The sequence below is a fragment of the Sinocyclocheilus grahami genome, unplaced genomic scaffold (assembly GCF_001515645.1).
Source record: "Sinocyclocheilus grahami isolate Dianchi unplaced genomic scaffold, SAMN03320097.WGS_v1.1 scaffold112.1, whole genome shotgun sequence".
Taxonomy (NCBI): Eukaryota; Metazoa; Chordata; class Actinopteri; order Cypriniformes; family Cyprinidae; genus Sinocyclocheilus; species Sinocyclocheilus grahami.
This window is the reverse complement of record NW_015505291.1, coordinates 669,598-687,101: the sequence shown is the minus strand read 5'-3', so window position 1 is coordinate 687,101 and position 17,504 is coordinate 669,598. Positions and strand designations below refer to the sequence as shown.

Sequence of the window (17,504 nt, the reverse complement as noted above, 5' to 3'; positions counted from 1 at the left end):
GCTTTATAGGGTTAACATGCATCAGAGCTTGTGATGCTGTAAAGATACAGAATTTGTGATGTTAGTGTTGTCAGTAGAAATAAATAATGAAATAATGAGAGAGTGTGTGTGTGTGTGTGTGTGTGTGTGTGTGTGTGTGTGTGTGTGTGTGTGTGTGTGTGTGTGTGTGTGTGTGTCAGATCAGGCTGGGCAACTGGTAACCCGACCCTGCGTTTTATTGAGATGTCCATTAATCCTAGCTCTCTGCCCATGACCTCTGACCTCGTCTGACCCCTGCACATGGTGTTGCTGGCCAGAGGGACTCGGACACTGCTGCGTCCGGATCGCGTCTCCCATCCTGACAGCAGCCCACTCTCTCCCATCGGAGAGGGGATCATTAAGCGTGAATCAAAAACGAGGGCCAGGGGAGAGCTTTATCCACACAAATACAGCCATGAGAAAGAGGCTCGGCTCTCATCTCAATGGATAGAGTTACGCTGGAGTGAGAATGATTCAGCTTTTAATTGCATTCTTCTAACTCCATATCACATCTTCTTCCATCTCTTCCTCTCTCTCACCCGGTCTGTCTCTCTGATTCTCGCTCGCCCAATCGCCTTGCGCGCTCCCCAACAAATGCCTTTTGAAGTACAAATCATTCCAAATTGGAATTCATTTTCAAAGGGCTTTTAAGAAGACGAATATGAGAGCCACTTACTTTAAATGATCCATTTATTTTAACGCTCAAAGTCGTATCGTTTACCTGCTGCTTATAAAAGAAAATCCTCACCTGTTACCAAGAGTCTAAAAATAAAAGCCGTCCTGAAAGCGCATAGATGAGCTTTCGTTAGGTATCACTGCTTTCTCACCGACGGTCTGAAAGAGAACACCCGATTGGCTCGCTGTCTCTCCTCGAAGCTGTTGTCACCTATCCGAGCTCTGGTGAGCAATTACCTGGCCTGTCGGAATCCAAGCCGAACAGATTGAATTCTGATTGATTTCTGCCCAGGAAAGAGGAGAGAATTTAAAGGTCTTCTTTTTTAATTGGGTATTTGGTGTGTGCTGATGTGAGGAACTTGTCCCTCCCCAGGGATCCTTTATGGGGCAATAATGGCGCTGGGAAACAGCCTGGTCTGCTCTCTCCCTGGAAGGCCATAACCCCACATTTGTCCTGAGTGCTTTTCTATTATGCATTGATAGCTAAGCATCAATCAATAGGGGAGGGAAGAGAAAACCCAGCGAAACCAACTTCTTAAGTGTAAAACGCCTCTTAATACCAGAGCTTTCAAACAACTTAACCTGGGTGCTTTTTTTTCTTCTCAGCGTCTTTGAGAAGACAGAAGTGAGGAGAGACACTGCTGATGTTTTATTCAATAGCAGGCAGTGGATTCAGGGTAAATGCGTGCAAAAGCAGCATCAATGGCCTTTTTTTTTTTGGCTTTTAGAAAAGTCTGGCATGTGCACTTTTGCATAATAACATTTGGCAATAACGATTTACCCTAAATGGACTCTTGGCAAATATTTTAGATTTTAGATCACAAACAATAAAGCACTCAATATTCGTAAATCAACTATTTAATTAAGTTCTATTTTTAAGTACAAATCTCAAGAGTGAATAGAAATTATTTGGATTTATATACAATGCTCACACATAAACATAAACCCTTAAAAGGGCAATAAAAAAATTCAAGAGTACACATTTTATGCTGAGCTGACATCTCAAACATAATTAAAAAAATCTGTTTAAATGCTATGATTTTATAATCTCTGTATGTTACAAATACATATATCCACTCGGCTGGCCTTCGTAATCTTCATCATCGACATTCTCCTCTTCGCCTGATATTCTATAAGCTCCGTTTTCTTTTTGCCGGAACTCTTTGGGGAGCTGAGAACCTGGAAAATATAAAGACACAATGTTTGATTAATTGTAGCAATTATTTATGATGCAAAACAAAAACAAAAAAACGATTTATTTTTAATTTGTTTAATACACTCTTAAAAATAAATGTTTCAATATGGGTTTTCGCAGCACAGAGGAAACATTTTTTCAATGAACAGTTCTTAAAAGAACCTTTTTTTCTTAGTGTGAGGAGCATTTTAAAAATCTAAAGAACCTTCTTCCGCTATAAAGAACCTTTTGTCGTAAAAGGTTCTTCGTGGAACCACACATGCCAATAACAAACCTTTATTTTCATTAGCATGTACTATAATTAATATAGCCTACTATACTAAAACATTTTAGTAGATGCTTTTTTAATTAACAGAGTGAAAATGTGGTGAACAGCCTTTACCATCATGCAAATGGGATCTATTTATTAATGCACTAAATAAAGCGCAGCCCCTTTACTTTTGATCATATTAAGAAAGCTCAGCATTTTCTCAATATTTTTGCCCACAACGTCCTGTAAAACATACACACACATGCCTGATATATTTAAATCTTCTCTTTCTATTTTTCTCTATAGCCTCTAAACCTATAGGAACGGGTCTGTCCTGTGTCCAGAGTCACCTTTCACTTCCACCTATCCCAGAGTTCATAGCAGTTGGGACATTCCGGGAAGCGAGGGAGGGGGGGCTGGGGGTTCAGGCACTGGTGGTGAAGATAAGGGCCAGTCTAAAGGATCAGACCCCCCAGAGAAAGAGATAACAGCCAGACAGTCACAGCAACGACCTGCCACATAATACACAAGCCCTTCCACCTCTTCTCCCTTTCCCTTCCAAATCTCCCCCCATCTAGGACCCTCTCGACCTCCTGTCATCACCAGCCTTTATGTTCCTGCTGGAGAAAGCCCTCGACTGGTGTACGGTTATCGTCAGCTCTGTCGGATTCTCGGAAGGCCAAGTTCACCTTTAGCGATGAGGAGATGATAAGCTTTGATAGTGGCATATGCGAATCGATCAGCTCCCACTGTTGGTGCGTTCGCATGTCTTTTCTGACCACGCCACAGACCGCAGAGAGAAAACGAATAACCTAACAGCCATCTCTCTGCAGTGTGGAGGGATATTTTTCAATGTTAAAACAAGACAAATGTTCAAGTCTGAGACAGCTTTGACACATAAATGTGACAGTCTCCTGAGCTATGAACAAGTAACTTCTGAACAATACAATTTTCATGGGTGTAAAACATGGAAACAGTCTTATCTCTCTCTCTCTCTCGCTCTCTCTCTGTGTGTGTGTGTTGAAGCAGCCTCAACAATCATGTTTTTTCAGCTTGTTCACCTCTGACCTTGTTTCCTAATGGCCGTGTCTGTGTCTATGAATGAGTGTGTTTTCAGACATACCTCCATGTGTAACATGTAATCTAGCGGAGGCAGACACCTCTCCGAAGGCATTCCTGGCGGTGCATGTGTACACACCTGCATCGTTCGGCCCAACTCCTTGAATCTGGAGCCAGCCGGTCAATTCAAACTGCCGCGGCTGGAAACAGTCTTATCTCTCTCTCTCTCTCGCTCTCTCTCTGTGTGTGTGTTGAAGCAGCCTCAACAATCATGTTTTTTCAGCTTGTTCACCTCTGACCTTGTTTCCTAATGGCCGTGTCTGTGTCTATGAATGAGTGTGTTTTCAGACATACCTCCATGTGTAACCTGTAATCTAGCGGAGGCAGACACCTCTCCGAAGGCATTCCTGGCGGTGCATGTGTACACACCTGCATCGTTCGGCCCAACTCCTTGAATCTGGAGCCAGCCGGTCAATTCAAACTGCCGCGGACCCCCGCGAGCCTGTAATTACAGAAACACACCATTGCACATTTAACAAAACCAGAACTGTTTCTGAGAATGTGACTAGAATGTAAACCTGCTGGTTGAGAGGTCATTTATTTGTTTACACTCTTAAAAATAAAGGTTATTTACTGACAACTATAGTTCCATGAAGAACCTTTCCATTCCACAAAAGCTTCTTAATAAGATTATTGAAAAATTATTTACTAAGAAAAAAATGGTGTTTCTATTGTATCATACAAAAAAACCCAACCTTTATTTTTTAAGTTTAACTGTGTTTGACTATCATTATGTACAGACTGGTGCCAGTTTGAATGGTGCTTTCCTGTGTATTTGTTAGAATGTCACGGGGGTTGGTTACTACATTTTTTTGTCCAATTTTATTGTCCACCAGGTACAGATTATTTATTAATGTGCACATACCTGTACAGCTGTGCTTGAATCATCAGCAGGAAAAGAAATAACGTCTCCTTCTTTACTCCACTGGATGGAGGCCAATGGATACGATGACACCTCACAGGAAAAGATAACATCACTTCCTTTGGTTGTGACGATGTCACGGGGAGCATAAGTGATAACTGGTTCTGTAAAGTTTGCAGAAGATAGAAAACTTTGAGCTTTAGAGTAACTGATTATAAAAATAAAACATCTTTTAAGAAAAAAAAAACATCCTGAAGCAAATCTTTGCTACTGGATGCTTTTTTCACACCAGCTTCTGTATTTACTGTAGCCATTTGTGCTGTGTTTTGATAAGCTTGGTTAATTATTTTAAGGTGTGAGATTGGACACTTATGAACTGCTAATCTTAAACATGACGGTAAGGTAAATAAACTTAACGGCTGACTTATTATTCCCACAGCTGAACAAATGGGTTTTCATTTGGCCTTTTCCATGACAAAACTTTTAAATGTGGTGATCATGTTGGCACTCAGACTCTATCCATGACAATGGTTCCTCCTGAGATGACATTTACATCTATATATACATTTACATTTACATTAGCAGATGCATTCATACCAAACTGATGTGGCCATTACTTTAGCTGAGGTCGCTGAGCAAACACGCACTAGTACAGTACTAAAATTAAATATCAAATACCAGTAAGAAAGCATTTTTAATAACTGAAGGCCTTTAGAAGGGTAAATCTCTGTCAGGACATGTCGTAGGCATATTGTCATCACCAAAAGCAAAAGAAAAATAATCATATTTTAATGATTTTAGAAAGAATCATATTTTGTTGAAATAAAAATAAGCTTATTTTAGGATGATTGCAATTGCGACTTGTGAATTAAGCACCCCACCCCAATTCATCAATTTAATCAATTTTCAAGAAATTTTAAATATATAAACTGTAAAATGTCATTTTAAAATAAATAATATAAATGTAATAATTGATGAGTGTTTATGCCTCATTGTAGTATTTGTTGTGCTGCCTTTAATCCATGCAAATTTTTATACTATCTGTAATCAATTCAAATGCACTTTTAAAAGTTGCAGTAATGAAAATCGCAATTGAGGATAACAAGAATTACAATTTATCTATATATGTGTATAGAGTATATCTATATATATTTAGAGATACTCACTTGACTTGCAGGGTCCATGGTGCACCATTGTCAGCATCTGACCTTTGCCTTGCTTGTGTTGGGCCGCCTGAAACTGGCATATATTTTTATATGTCTTTCCATCAGAAGCACAGAGTGCTTCCTGCTTACTGCACACACAGATGGCTCTGGGTTCACCTGTGGGGTTTCTGCGTGGGGCTCTGCAGCGCAGACCTTCAGCACAGCGCCCGTAAAAAGTAGACCCGGATCGGGGCTCCGGGTCACACAGTTGCCCCTCATCGTTTCCACATTCCCAGCAACACCCGCACTGGTCACGAACCAGCCTGGCAGGACAACCCTGCAGCTGCCTAACATCTGGACAGCGCTCAGGGTGGCACTTTTTAGGGCATTCCTCGCCTGGTCGAATGCTCTTCTGCCAGTCAAAGCGACTGAGGTGCTCCAGATGGAAGGACTCAGATACTGAAACTAGCATCAGCACCAGTAAAATGAGTAAATAAGCCATTGTCTGTCAGGTTAAACTGGTTGAAGTCAGCAAAAACAGTCAATGGATGGAAAAAGTCCTTGTCTCTGATAGCAGAAGTAGCTTTTATGTTGATGTAGCAGGCCAATAAAAAGCAATCTTGAAGGGCAGTCTCTAGGCCTGAAAATCCCAAAATGAAATGTGTCTGGAATTCCTGTGATCATCGGCAAAGCCTTTTCTCCCTGCTCAGTCCTTGAAGTATCCTTATGAACTGAACTGTGTTGCAGTGTCACAAAAGTGCAACAGGCTAAATGAGCAAGAAGGTGGGAAAGAAAACACAGAGGCAGCTCTAACTTTGGTGACCCCCTCTTAAACTGCAGGGTGCCTCCCCCCTTTTGCTCAACAAAAGTGTAAAAAGGTGTGAGCTGGGAGATGAGCAACAACCAATCAAAACACTCAATCCTGATTTAGGGTGGGGGGTGAAACCTGAGTTTGAAATCATGGGTTTTAAACCAAACTGGACACAGAAATGGTCATAAATTAACCCTCACAAACTTGGTCTCAATGATTTTCATCACCCTCCCCAAGGTTGTTTTAAGTTAAGTGATAATAAAACATCAATTTATAAAAATGTTTAAAACAATAATGATTTAAATATAGTGAATATAGTTGTGTAACTCAGAGCTTATAGCTCACTGGCAGAATCAAAGCGTTCCCATTCACTTAGAAACATTTTTTAGCCAATAACAAGAGCCGTAAATATCATGTGACTGATCACGGTTATCACGGTGCGTTTTACAGATCTAACTACAAGTGACTGAGTGGAACTTTGTTGATAAAACACAAAGAGATATGAAAACAGAAAGAAAGAAAGAGTCTGACTTTTTGTGTGTTGTTTAATCACAAATTTGACATTTTAGTTGTTTAGTTGCAGTTGTTGATTCCAGACATGTTGAAGAAGTTCAGTAAGGTATTGCGTGTTTATTTAGACACGTTTCTGCAGTCATTCAGTCTAGGTTATTAAGTTATTTTTATTTTTAGTAGTTATTTATTCATATCCTTTGTTGCTCAAATGCTTTCAAGCAGCTATTTGTTATTTTGACCGTGTCGATGTGAAATTGGTCTAGATTAAAATGGTTTGGACCCTGTTTACACCTGAATTTAGTGTAGAATTTGTGCTTGAAACTTTTTTTCCATAGTGACACCATGAAATTACTAGTTTTCTTAATTCTATTTCATATATGCTAAAAACAGTAAGATATACTACTACTGTGAATACTCTGAATCTAGAGAGCATATATATATATATATATATATATATATATATATATGTATGTGTGTGTTTGTATATATATATGCATTTTAGTAGTTATTTATTCATATCCTTTGTTGCTCAAATGCTTTCAAGCAGCTATTTGTTATTTTGACCGTGTCGATGTGAAATTGGTCTAGATTAAAATGGTTTGGACCCTGTTTACACCTGAATTTAGTGTAGAATTTGTGCTTGAAACTTTTTTTCCATAGTGACACCATGAAATTACTAGTTTTCTTAATTCTATTTCATATATGCTAAAAACAGTAAGATATACTACTACTGTGAATACTCTGAATCTAGAGAGCATATATATATATATATATATATATATATATATATATATGTGTGTGTGTGTGTGTGCATATGTATGTATGCGTATATATAACCTATGTACATGTATATATATACAGTATATATGGCTTACACTTGCAGAAGTGTAAGTGTGAAGACCGATTAAAAGCCACAAAACTCTCATTTTGACTACGAGGGGACTAAAAAACATTGAGCAGATTTGTTGTTGCAGGCCTACATGAAAAACAAAACGCTCCTCCATTACAAACGAGCTTATCTGTGCTGTGAAAGAAAGTGAGAAGACATTTAGCTCCTCTCTCTCTCAATAATGTCCTCAGTTTATCTGCTGCTCTCACCTCGCCACGTTAAGCCAAAACAAACAATTAGGCGGCCATTAAGGGCCCATTGTTAATTGTAAATAATCCATCATTAATATTGATTAGCTGTGGCGAGCAGATCTCATTCACTTCTTGCCTCCTGATGAGTGGGTCTTAGTGGGCTAATTGCTTCAGGCTATTTCTATTCAACACCGGAGAGGCTGCAGTGAGCTCTGGAGTGTGCCTTGAGTTTTACTATTAACTAACACAGATTGAACGTCCATGATAAGATCAGACCCCACTCCAATTAACTTTCTTTGAGAATCTTTCCCAAGGTTACAATGTGCTTTTCCTATAACTGTCCGAATATCATATGATATGATCAGTATCATATATGAGTCAAATTACTCACACAACTCAAGTCTTCTGAATGTAGAGTACAGGACATATAGACCATTTTTATCATGGTAGTTCTTGGTGGGGTTTTTTTTTTTTTTTTTTGGACCTCGACAGCTTCTGGTCAGTGTGTGATGACATTTTCATTGTTTGATTAACCTTTAAGGACTTTAACTGAAAAATACATGCTGTCACTTTAACTAGACAGCCTTCAAAGACTGTATCTACAGTATTTCTGTAAATGCACTGTTAGAAAGTAATACTCAGCCTGAGACTGTAACGTCACAAGTTTTTGCTTGAAGGCAAACCAGCTGTCTGTAATTGTGTAAACTCTTGTTGAGATGACAGCAACAAAAGATGTCACATTTTCTCCCCATGTGAGTTAGGGGAGCATGATGCCTGTTGAAGTTTTAAATATGTTGTCAAAGTCAAAAATGTAAGCAAAAAATCTAAAAATTAGCTTAATTTCTTTACTAATATTTCTTAAATATATATTTATATAAAATATATGGCACTTTCTCAAAAAATAAATATATGTATTTGTCATAAATTTTATATACCAATTACAAATATTTCAGAAATTAAGAAGGGACGTTAAGATTTTTGCATTATTTTTCATGACAAGACATTTTGTGTGTGTGGGTGTGTGTGCAGTTTCCATTATGTGTCCATATGTTAATTATTATTATCCTCATTAATGTAATACAGCATTTCTCTGTATTATTGTATTTTTTTAAATGATTTAAAATTATTTTGTTTAAACATTTTAAAAAATTATTTAAAAAAACAAGCTGATTAAAATCAACATATTAAACATATTAAATTCAAGGCACTAGAAGAAATATGAATACTTCACATCAGAATTTATTGTGCTTTCATGGAAATATTATAGTGGATAAAATAAAATAATGCAAAATATAGTTTCTTATGGTGTTCTGTATTTTGGATAGAAATGTGATCCTTTTTTGCACATGTTAGTGACTGAAGAAACTTTTGGAGGATATACTAGCAATGTAAATGTAGAATAGCTATTCATAACGCAATCAATTAAAGTTATTACGAATAAAACAGAATTTATCAACAATGCAGAATTATCAGATTGCAAATCTTACCATTCAAATATTCTTTAGAAAACCTTTAATCGCAATTAGAGACCCATTAAAAGAAAACAAAACTTGATATGTCAAATTCATGTCAATTTCTGTTGTCTGTTTTGCAGTGTAATGGGTACTTTGCTCTTGTGATTTATTTTCAAGTGGACAGGCATGTCAGTTTCATGAAAATCAATTGCCTTATCCTGTCTGTCTGTCTCTCTCATGTGTCTCACACTCACACACACGCTGTCTCACAGTCTTCATGGAGCCTCCGCAAATTCAATTCCTTTAAAACAATGATGTCACCAAGCGAAGGTCACATGTGGAGCAAATGCTTGTAAATCCAAATGGCTGTGTAGTGTTTTAAACAGGGCCAGCAATGGAATTACAAGAGGTGAAGCAGGGGAGAGGTTCAGCTCACCTCGGGGATTAGATATATTGGTTTGTGATAACACTGAAGCCATGAATCAGCGCAGTGTGAGCCCTTATCATTGGCCTTTAAATGATGATCAATAGGATCTTTATTTCATTCATTTACAAATGTAATTGCTGCAGTTTGATAAGTTCCTCTACAAAACTGTGAAATCACCTCATAGAAGAAGTAGTAAGGGATTGTTATATATTTCATATTAAATAATTGTGTATTTCTTATTGTTTCTTGAGAATATATGAATGTAGATAGATAGATAGATAGATAGATAGATAGATAGATAGATAGATAGATAGATAGATAGATAGATAGACAGACAGACAGACAGACAGACAGATAGATAGACATTCATTCATTCATTGAGGAATCATGGTTGTAAGCCTCAACTTAGAGTTGAATTCAGAATATCTTTTAAAACGAATTCAATTTCTGAATTTTATAATGTATGTAATCTGAGAAAAACCTGAGAAATTGCTAGTAAATTTCACAAACTGACACACAGAAGCAGTAACACATTGAATTAAACATGACATTTTGAACTAGAAAACGTAAATAGTATTTTGTTGTAAAACATATTCCAATAATAGCTATTTGTTTTAATTATATTTTAGAGCTGCTTTACAGTAGAATCTCAACTGTCTGTGGCTATTTTTCTATTTACCACTGTAAAAATAATACAATATAAAGTGCTAAGTAATAACTTTTTTACTGTGTATATACCAGGCTACTTCTGTTGTACTGTAAGGTAGTTGTTTTTGTCATGGTGCTCTAGCAAAGCACATATATTCATTACACTCTTTTGTTTTGGTCTCCCATATAAAGATGCATTTCCTTGCGAAAGCAATATAAATCCCATTCAGCACATCACCTGCTGTGAAATCACAGTACAATGTTTTGTCGGGCTGTGTATGCATGCTGTGTCGAAGGTATTGAGCTTAGCGTAATGGATTTTGGAAAATATTTCCGTTGACATTTTTGAATTGTATCTTAATTTGCTTGCATCGTGTAGCCTGTTAGCGAAGGAAACAAGAATATTAAACAAAACAAGTCAAATACATCAGTGCAATCATTTTCTCCAGCCCATCTTTGCAAAATACACCAATCCACATTTATGGCACTTTCATTATCCATTATTTCCCATATTATGAAACACCTTATAACCTGTCAAGTCTTTTATCTCAGCAAGCAGGTACTTAACTTCAGCATTATTAACACGATTCAACTGCCGTAGACTCACCACAGGATGCTTTTCCCGCAAAGTGCACCCCTTGATTTCTTTTTAAATTGTTTTAAAGTGCCTTTATTTTCCTTCGACAGACATTAGCCTCACAGTGTTAGCCACTACTTGAGGACTTGGCACGCTAGGACATTGAAATGGTCAATCAGAGCAAGTAATATTGGTCAGGGTGGTTGATTCAGTCTCTTTGCAATCTTGCAGTCCGCATGAATTGCTGAGACGGACCATTTAAGCAGCATAATTCCATCATTTTAATAGTTTTAATGCTCAACAGGTACACAGATCTGGGCAGCGTGTGCTGTGTTTCCCAAAAGTCACACCCTGTGCCAAGCTGGACTTGAATAAGTGAAGTGGTTTGGTGTGCACTCATTCATCCGAAGTGCTCTCTCATAAGTCTTTCTCCAGAGACGGATTTGAGCGGGAAAAGGCGGCCCTGTTCCTGCATTAATGAGAAGCTCTTTGCTGAATCCCAACTGGACTCTGTAAAGAATGGCTGTACGACTCAACGTTACATTGTTTTTACAGCCATTTATCACATCAACCACAACTGACGTGTGTGTGTGTGTGTGTGTGTGTGTGTGTGTGTGTGTGTGTGTGTGTGCGCACTTTTTGCACATAAATATTTCTGTGTATACATTTTTTGATATACCACCAGACGTGTGTGTGTGTGTGTGTGTGTGTGTGTGTGTGTGTGTGTGTGTGTGTGTGCACATTTTGATCATAAATACTTCTCAGTATGCACATTTTGATATTCAAAGACGTTTTTTTTTTGTTTCACAAAAAGCTGAGCATTTGAACATTTAGGCTATCAACATTTTTCTTCAGTGACGTAAATATTCAATTTTCCCACTCCTCTATGACAATGAAAAGAACATCTTAGATGCTTAGAAAATGCATTTCATGGCTTTGGTGCATTGAGGAAAGTGTGTTTAAAGAGACTTCATTTTCTAAAAGGACCTAATGTGGCCACCATACTCATAATATTCTCATAAATGGACGTTTTATATAGACAGGAAAACATAGCCTCATATTAAGGCCTTTAAATACAGAGCATGTCTAATGAAAGCCTTAAAGTTGGCTGAAAAAATGACCGTTTTTAAAGGTATTTAAAGGTATACCGTTTTTTAAAAGTGAGTCATTTTGTCCCACCACATAATGCTATTAAACACAACATCTTAAAACATCAACTTTATATATATATATATATATATATATATATATATAATAATTAAATAAATACATATACGAATATATATTATATATATATTATAATATTATATAGATATACTTATATAATGTACATATATAATGAATATTAGTACTGGGCAGCGATTAATCGCATCCAAAATAAAAGTTGTATTTTACCGAGGAATTTACCAATTAATTCTTTAAAAATCCTACAATGTGATTTTCTGGATTTTTTTTTCTCATTTTGTCTCTCATAGTTGAGGTATACCTATGATGAAAATTACAGGCCTCTCTCATCTTTTTAAGTGGGAGAACTTGCACAATTGGTGGCTGACTAAATACTTTTTTGCCCCACTGTATATATATAAGCATATGCATATATACAGTATGTATATATATATATATATATATATATATATATATATATATACACACACCCGGCGAACAGAGAGGACGTACTGACGCAGCCCAGCACCAGAACTTCTACTGTTACACAAACTTTGCTTTCGCCCCCTCTCAATCAAACCCCTTTACCAGCATCTGCCATCTGTTCCAGGAGAATCTGTTTCACTCCCCGAGCCAAGCAAGGCCGTTATTGGTCCTAATGGCGCTATCAGCTAAGCCGCTAAACCCAATTACTGCTTAAAAAGGGAGGCCACCCCAGCTAATCATGGCCGCCTAACCTGATTTGGCTGTGATGAAGAGATGGGATAAAGATCAGTTAATGCAGGGAGAATGATCTCACAAATACAAAAAACTCAATTCATTTCTCTGGGAGGCCAATCTGTCCGATTCAGCGCTAATGGAGTGGAGTTTCATTAGACTCGAGGCATGCTGCTCGCTCTTATCAGCCTAAAGACAAATAATATCAAAAAAGGGTGATATTCATTAGGGACATGTGTCTCAAAAAGCTTAGATTTGTGAGGGATTCAAGCAAAACGTGTTAATATACTGATCGGGACATAATTGTGGTGAGACATGACCAACACGGAAGTTTCTAAAGTGCACTAGCGTCTAAAGGGAATATACATAGGGATTTGAACAAAGCTTATGTTTTATGTTTTAGCATGTATTTATGTGTCATTTGTACAGACATGAATGATACCTTTAAGTAGCTTGTTCAAAAGAGTGTTTTTGAAGTGACTTTTCACATCTTAAAAAAACAGGATGGATGCGAAAATCATTGAGATTTGGGCCAGGAAGTAACCACCTGCCTAGCAACCTCACAGCAACACACTCAGAAGAACAACAACATAACAACATCTATACTCTTATATTTACTATGCTTTTAGTAATAATTAATTTACTTTTACTTGCTACAACAAAATCTGTGTTAACACTTATCATGATTTGTGTTTTTTTCTGTTAATTAAAGCAAGGGGTTTAGATGCCATGGACCACCAGATATGATCCATATATTAAATTGTTGTGTAAAAAATGTATATTATAAATATGAAATATTTGGAAAATATTTAGTTTTTTACTGGGATACAATATTATGCTTTTTTTCTACTCAGTATAGTACTGTCCTGTCTATCTATCTATCTATCCATTTAATTTTTTTTGTAAATTTAATTGGTAAATTTATTAACCAGGCCTGCAATATAACCGAGTGAAAAATGTAAGGGGGTCTGAATACTTTCTGTACCCTGTGTGTGTATATATATATATCTGTATGTAACTTTTTATAAAAAAAAAAAACTTTACGTAAACTTTTCCACAGACCCCAGTTGTAAACCATCTATAAAAAAAACAACCAGGGTTGTCTTTTTTTTTCTTCTAAGTTTTCTAACTATACTTCTAAATGTTCTAAAACTAGTTTCTAGCCAAACAGAAGCGTTCTTGTTTTGCCTTATGGAGAACATCTTCAAGCGTCAGCTTTTTTTTTTTTTTTCCCAGTGTGGTTTTAGGCCTTAAAGTCAAGTCCTCTTAACAGTTAACTACACCATCTGTTAATAGGTCTGGTCCGACAGTGCGTGTTCACCTGAGGCTACAAATTCATTTATTGGTGCGCTCTCATCTGGAGCCCTGCAGTAAGCGTGAGTTGTGCATGAGGCCGTGGGGCTGAAGGGCAGGTCTGCCCTGACAGAGCCGGGCCAGGCCTTACAGACGGACATTAGGCCAAACCAGAGTTAAAATCCTATTAGTTTCAGCTGGGAATCAGATTATCGTCGTCGAGAATCACTCGTCTGGCAACTAGGGTCTAATTTATGCCAATCAACAGCAATTATTGAGGGGAAGGGGAGCATCTATTAGGGAAGCTCATCCACTTAGGCTAATGAATGGGGCAGATTCAGTCTCTTACTGAAGAGACGTATTTGGGAACTGCAGCTGGGGGCGAATGCACTGCATTCAAGTGGCACCACTGTTATCTGACTCTGTTTGTGTGTGTGGACTACATTCAGTCGTATAGTGAGTTTTATTATAGATGGCAGCTGTATAGATCAGACGTTTCAGTTTTTAGGATTGTGTAGTATATTACCTTTTGCAGTATACTTGGATCAATATATGACAAACTGCGTTATTTGCTTTGTCAATATACTGTCAAACTGTTCATGAGAGAGATGTAGTTTGCTATAGTTGATGTACCCTGCTCTGACTTATTACCTAGAAGGAGAAAAAGTTTATTAATTAATTTAATGGTTTTAATTTGTTAAATAATATGGAGGGCTAACAAAAAGTCATTGATAGGACATGACAGCCGAAGTTCTGTTTCGGGAGTTTGAGTTGGAAAGAGCATTGGGAAATAAGAAGGATTGTGGGGCCCTCTATTGTTTGAAACCCGCAAGTGTTTCTTGCACAAAATTAATTACTTACAAAAATAATAGCCTATAGAATTTTATACACAATGCAAAGGTGTTTTTCCCCCACAGGAAGAAATATATTTTTTTAGCAGAATTACAAGTCCATATCTCACATTTTTTACTTTTCTGACAGGACTGCAATAAAAAATAAAAAGTGAAATTTGTGCGATAAACCCAGAATTGTGAGATAATAAGTCGCACCCTTTTATTTGTATTATTATTTTTTTATCCCATGTTTGGCAGCTGTGCTGACTTAATGTTAGGCCAGAGGTCAGTGAATGAGGTTTAGTTCTCTCTGTTTGCTTACTTCAAATGATTCAATTTGTTTGGTTGTAGGGCAGGAGGAATAACTTGAATTCCTGTCTGCATGAGTTGACCGAGGATTTAGTTTGAAAATAAATGTTTGTATTATATATTTGAAATGTTTATTTTTGTTATAAATAATTGTTTGTAACTACCTTAAAATAAACATAAAATTGAAGAATTACAGTTAGTGTATTAAGTCATTAAATTATTATAAACTTAAACATATAATATACGTAATATGTAATTTACACAACTATTACAGTTATAGATCATATGAATTTAGTTTATTACTAATATTCACGTTTGTGTTCAGAAATTATTCTTTTTTTTCATAATATTTATGAAACACATTAAGGACACATTAAGTTTTATCAAAACTGACAAAATGTAAAGGCCTAATGTTACAAAAGATTTCCAGTTAAAATGCTGTTTTAAAAAAAAAAAATCTGGAACTAAAGCGGTGCGAAAGGCCCTAATGAGGTCTATTTCCCCTTTGGCAGCTGTGCTGACTTAATGTTAGGCCAGAGGTCAGTGAATGAGGTTTAGTTCTCTCTGTTTGCTTACTTCAAATGATTCAATTTGTTTGGTTGTAGGGCAGGAGGAATAACTTGAATTCCTGTCTGCATGAGTTGACCGAGGATTTAGTTTGAAAATAAATGTTTGTATTATATATTTGAAATGTATATTTTTGTTATAAATAATTGTTTGTAACTACATTAAAATAAACATAAAATTGAAGAATTACAGTTAGTGTATTAAGTCATTAAATTATTATAAACGTAAACATATAATATACGTAATATGTAATTTACACAACTATTACAGTTATAGATCATATGAATTTAGTTTATTACTAATATTCACGTTTGTGTTCAGAAATTATTCTTTTTTTTTTTTCATAATATTTATGAAACAAGTTTTTCACACATTAAGGACACATTAAGTTTTATCAAAACTGACCAAATGTATAGGCCTAATGTTACAAAAGATTTCCAGTTAAAATGCTGTTTTTAAAAAAAAGTTTTATTCTTTCTATTCATTAATGAATCCTGAAAAGCTATCACAGATTTCACAAAAATATTAAGCAGCACAACTGTTTTCATCATTGATAATAGGGGTCATATGACTCTGAAGACTGGCGTAATCATGCTAAAAATTCAGCTTTGCATCACAGGATCAAAATTACATTTTAAAATATATTAAAATAGAAATTATTTTAAATGTTAATAATATTTCTTCATACTGATTTTACTGTATTTTTGATCAAATAAAATGCAGCCTTGGTGAGCAAAAGAGACTTCAAAACATTAGCATAATAACATTAGCAAAATATTTTTCCTGACCACAAACTTTTAGATCAGGGGTGTCAAACTCAGTTCCTGGAGGGCCGCAGCCCTGCATAGTTTAGTTCCAACCCTGCTCCAACACACATACATGTAGTTTTCAAATAAGTCTTAATGACATGATTAGCTGGATCAGGTTTCTAAAGCGGTACTGAACTGCAGTGGAAACGCAAACCGTGCCGAGCCGAACCGTGCTGTACCGAGCCGAGTCGTACCACGCAGTGGAGAAGCGCCATAAGTGGAGCAAGAGGTGGACCAAGTGAAAAAGGACCCAGTTTTCTTTGTGTTCACACTATCGCAGTTCCTGAAATAGGACTCAGATCCTTTTTTTGGACCTTAAGCAGTAATGGTGTCTCAGACCTCTTTGTGTTCAGACTGTTGCTTTTTGGATCTAGTCCAGTTCAGTGTTTGATGGCTGACATTATGGCCTCCAAAACTGGAATATTTTTATCTTTTGCACAAAAATAGAAGTTCGTACACCTTTGTAATATTTATTTTGAATTGTTTTCCTTGTAAATGTCATTGTGTTTATTTTATAGCACACAGGGGTTCTGCAGGATTTTTAAGCTCAAATGTAAAACTTTTTAAGACTGTTTTTAAGACCTGCACAGATAAAATTAATGCCATATGAGTGGGGTGGGGCAATTTTTAAAATGACTGTAAAAAGCATGATTTACAGCTCAGATACAGGTTTTCACAAAAAAATATTTAAAAAAATTAAATAAAATTTCAAATTTCAGCCTTTCAAATTTCAAACCATTTTTAAGAAAAGAGTCAAAAATCAAATGTATCAATTATTATATTAATGGTTTAATGGCTGTTTTAATATCAATTCTTATTTTAAACCAGCAGAAGGGCTGTTAAAAAATGCAAATTAATTCTCTGCCAGCAGGTGGCGCTTTTAGAACTGCATAAAGATAGACTTTGAAAGGTGCAGCGCTCATATTTATCCAATGAAATCATAGCCTTTTTCATTTTAATCATCACATTAAGCTATATGACAATTGTCTTTCTGTCCCCTTTGTACTTTTTATGGCCTTAAATTTGATACAATTAAAT

The 17,504-nt window shown here is 36.3% G+C and overlaps 1 protein-coding gene and 1 long non-coding RNA gene across 2 annotated transcripts in view; one reads left to right on the top strand and one right to left on the bottom strand.

Annotated features, from left to right (window-relative positions):
• Positions 1–1,750: 1,750 nt before the first annotated feature.
• Positions 1,751–5,870, bottom strand: kazald2 (Kazal-type serine peptidase inhibitor domain 2). Its single transcript, XM_016277498.1, has 4 exons — positions 5,286–5,870; positions 4,123–4,283; positions 3,552–3,699; positions 1,751–1,872 (listed from the first exon to the last, which is right to left on the bottom strand). The coding sequence occupies exons 1-4, from the start codon at positions 5,764–5,766 to the stop codon at positions 1,751–1,753; spliced, it is 912 nt and encodes a 303-aa protein (XP_016132984.1). The 5' UTR covers positions 5,767–5,870.
• Positions 5,871–6,755: 885 nt separating this feature from the next.
• The window catches only part of LOC107589148 (uncharacterized), a 16,461-nt gene continuing 5,712 nt past the window's right edge, over positions 6,756–17,504 (top strand). Inside the window, exons 1-2 of the long non-coding RNA XR_001609651.1 lie at positions 6,756–6,767; positions 10,317–10,324. This is a non-coding gene — a long non-coding RNA (uncharacterized lncRNA). The remainder of the gene's footprint in view (positions 6,768–10,316; positions 10,325–17,504) is intronic.